This window comes from Silene latifolia, chromosome Y (genome assembly GCF_048544455.1).
Source record: "Silene latifolia isolate original U9 population chromosome Y, ASM4854445v1, whole genome shotgun sequence".
Classification (NCBI taxonomy): Eukaryota; Viridiplantae; Streptophyta; class Magnoliopsida; order Caryophyllales; family Caryophyllaceae; genus Silene; species Silene latifolia.
In genome coordinates, this window is record NC_133538.1 from 230214766 (window position 1) to 230217888 (window position 3123).

At 39.9% G+C, this 3123-nt stretch overlaps 1 protein-coding gene across 1 annotated transcript; it reads right to left on the minus strand.

The window, feature by feature from the left end:
- Window positions 1–527: 527 nt before the first annotated feature.
- Window positions 528–2140, minus strand: LOC141630203 (uncharacterized). The gene is made up of 3 exons (XM_074443061.1): window positions 1978–2140; window positions 898–1093; window positions 528–813 (listed from the first exon to the last, which is right to left on the minus strand). Exons 1-3 carry the CDS (start codon window positions 2138–2140, stop codon window positions 528–530), a joined length of 645 nt encoding a protein of 214 aa, XP_074299162.1.
- Between the last annotated feature and the right edge of the window lie 983 nt (window positions 2141–3123).

Sequence of the window (3123 nt, forward strand, 5' to 3'; positions counted from 1 at the left end):
ATGGGAGGGGGTTCGCTGCCGGTGGGCCGGCCTGCCGGCAGAGAACTCTTCTTTAATATTCCAACCTTCTTTTCACCAGGTCGTGTTCCCTGTCGGTGGACCAGTTGCCGGCCTGCCGGCAGAGAACACTTCTTCAATATCTCAACCTTCTTTTCCTCATGCTTAGTCCTTGAATCGCCTTACTTGCCCCGATTTCTCTATAACCGCCTCAAATCCTGCAAGAGGGGCACAAAATCATAGACGTGGGTATCAGGCACAAATTGCAAGGTAAGGCGTATAAAACCGACTCGATAGAATTTGGAATACATGAAAGAAGAAGGGAAATTCGGTGCAAATAAATCATATATCACTGTGACAGTGCTCCATTGGTTGTGCTGGTAAGCTTCCTTGAAATATTCTTTAACGTGGCATACTTTCCTCCAATACCAGCTAGATGATACTGGTGGGGAGTAATTATGCCAATCCTTGCCCTTAATGTAGGTGTGATTGACCCACTTGACCCACAGGTGATCAGTTTTAGAGGCAATTCACCACACCAGCTTATCTACTGCCGCCTTGTTCCAAAGTATGTCATCCTTGAGTCCAAGTCCCCCTTCCTCTTTAGCTTTGCAAATTTTGTCCCATGAAACCAAGGGAGTCTTTATATAATTAGTGCCACCATCCCATAGGAAGTTCCTGCAAATAGCTTCAATGTTGTGTATAATTCCAGTTGGGAAAATGAACATCGAGGCCCAGTAGATGTGGAAAGTTTTTAGTACCGCCTTGACAAGCACTAATCTCCCTGCATATGAAAGTTTTTTTGCACCAAGAGATCTAATTTTGTTCATAACTTTATCAATTAAAGGCTTACAATCTTTAGCAGAGAGTCTTGTAGTCTTGATAGGTACTCCTAGCTACCTAAAAGGAAGAGCACCCTCCATCATCCCAGAAACTTGCAAGATTTCATGTTTAATATTGTCCCTTACTCCATTAAAATACGCATTAGATTTCCCTTTGCTCATTCTAAGGCCAGAAGATATAGAAAAAGTAGAGAAGGTTCTTAAAATGAGCATCATGGATTGGACATCTCCTTTACAGAAAAGGAGCAAATCATCTGCAAATATTAGGTGAGTTAGCTTCATTGGTTTGCATAAAGGGTGATAGGGGAACTCCCCAGTAGAAGTAGTATAATTAATTAGTCTTGTGAGGTACTCCATACATATGGTGAACATGAGGGGGGAGAGAGGATCTCCTTGCGTCAACCCCCTTCTGGCCCTTAAAGAAACCAAACATGTTGTTATTGAGGTTGAGTGAATAGCTGGCAGCGGACACACATATCATAACCCAACTTCTGAATTGCATAGGAAAGTCAAGAGCTTCCATCATTTGATCTAATAATTCCCACTCAATGGTATCATAAGCTTTTTGTAGGTCCATTTTAAACAAACACCTGGGAGAGATAGCTTATTTTTCATAGGATTTAATTAAGTCCTGACAAATTAAAATATTCTCCATGATACTTCTCCCTTTTATGAAACCTCCTTGAGTTTGAGACACCAAATCAGGCAAGACCCTTGCCAATCTAGTGCATATAAGCTTAGAAATACATTTGTAGATCACATTGCGGCAAGCAATAGGTCTGTATTGCATCACATTAGAGGGTCTATCCACCCTGGTAATGAGGGTTATAAGAGTTTAATTTAATTGCTTAAGCAGCTGCCCTGTCTAAAAAAATCAAGAATAGCATTACTTACCACCTCACCCATTATATTCCAAGTATCTTTGAAAAACTTACTAGAGAACCCATCTGGGCTAGGAGCTTTATCATTTAGAATATATGAAAGATAGTATCTTTGATCTATTCCTTTATAACTGGGGCTAGTAGGCTTTGCTTATGCATTAGAGAACATGTGCTTCCTTTCTGAACAATGAATTTATTTACTTTCTGAGTCTTTGTCTGTGTGCCAAGCAAAAGTTGATACTAATTTAGAAAAGCACTTTGTATCCCCTCTTCATCAGTAAAAAGTTGGTCCCTATGATCCTTGATATGCTGAATAAAGTTCTTGTTCCTCCTTGCTCTTATAACACCATGAAAATAAGAGAAGTTGGCATCCCCTTCTGTAATCCAGTGGGCCTTTTCCTTCTGCCTCAGAAAGTCCATTTTGGCCTGCTAAAGGGATACAGAAGCCTGATGGGCTTCATACTCTTGTCTCACTAGATCCACATCCCCTGGCATCTGAGCAAGTTGATGTTGAAGGTGCATTAAAGATATGCTTGCAATATCAGCGTTGTTTTCCACATCAGAAAAGTGTGCCTTATTGATCTTTTTTAATTCTGGTTTCAACTTCTTTAATTTCTTAACCACTCTATACATCTTTGTCCCCTCATATGAACACTCTAGACTTGCTTTACACAGTCCTTGAAACCAGGAGCAGCACTCCACATGTTATAGTATTTAAATGGCGTGATGTCCCTTAAAACAGTTACTCACCAAGCAAGGTGTGTGATCAAAATGTCCCTCAGGAAGAAAATTTGCATAGTAATCTGGATATTGCAAAGCTCATACATGATTAATAAAAAAACTATCAAGCTTATTGTACACCCTAGTTGTAGGTGGTTACTTATTGTTCCATGTGTAATAACCTTCAGTTGATTGAATGTCCATCACTTCACACTCCTCTAGGCACTGTTGGAAAGGCTCGGCTTCAGCATTTTTGAAGGTACCCCCAAGTCTATCATTAGCTTATGTCACACAATTGAAATCTCCCCCTATGACCCAGGGACCTTGTAGCTGCCTAGCAATTCTCTTAAGATTGAGCCATAAATCCTCCCTTTCTCTGATTTCATTAAAGGCATAGAAAAAAGTAATAAACATTTGCTCATGAGTTTCGTTATCAATGACATGCAGATGAATATACTGAGCATTGTACTCCAATAATTGTATGTCAACCAAGTGAGGGTGCCAAAGTACCCACACCCTCTCTCCTTTATGATAAGCAGAATTGGTGGATGTACTCCAATCTTTGAAGACCTTATTCACTATCTTTGAAAAACTAGATGGCTTAATTTTGGTTTCTAACAATCCAAACAACCCTACATTATTACTCAAAAGAAACTTATTTACAACAATCTGCTTCCCCTCCC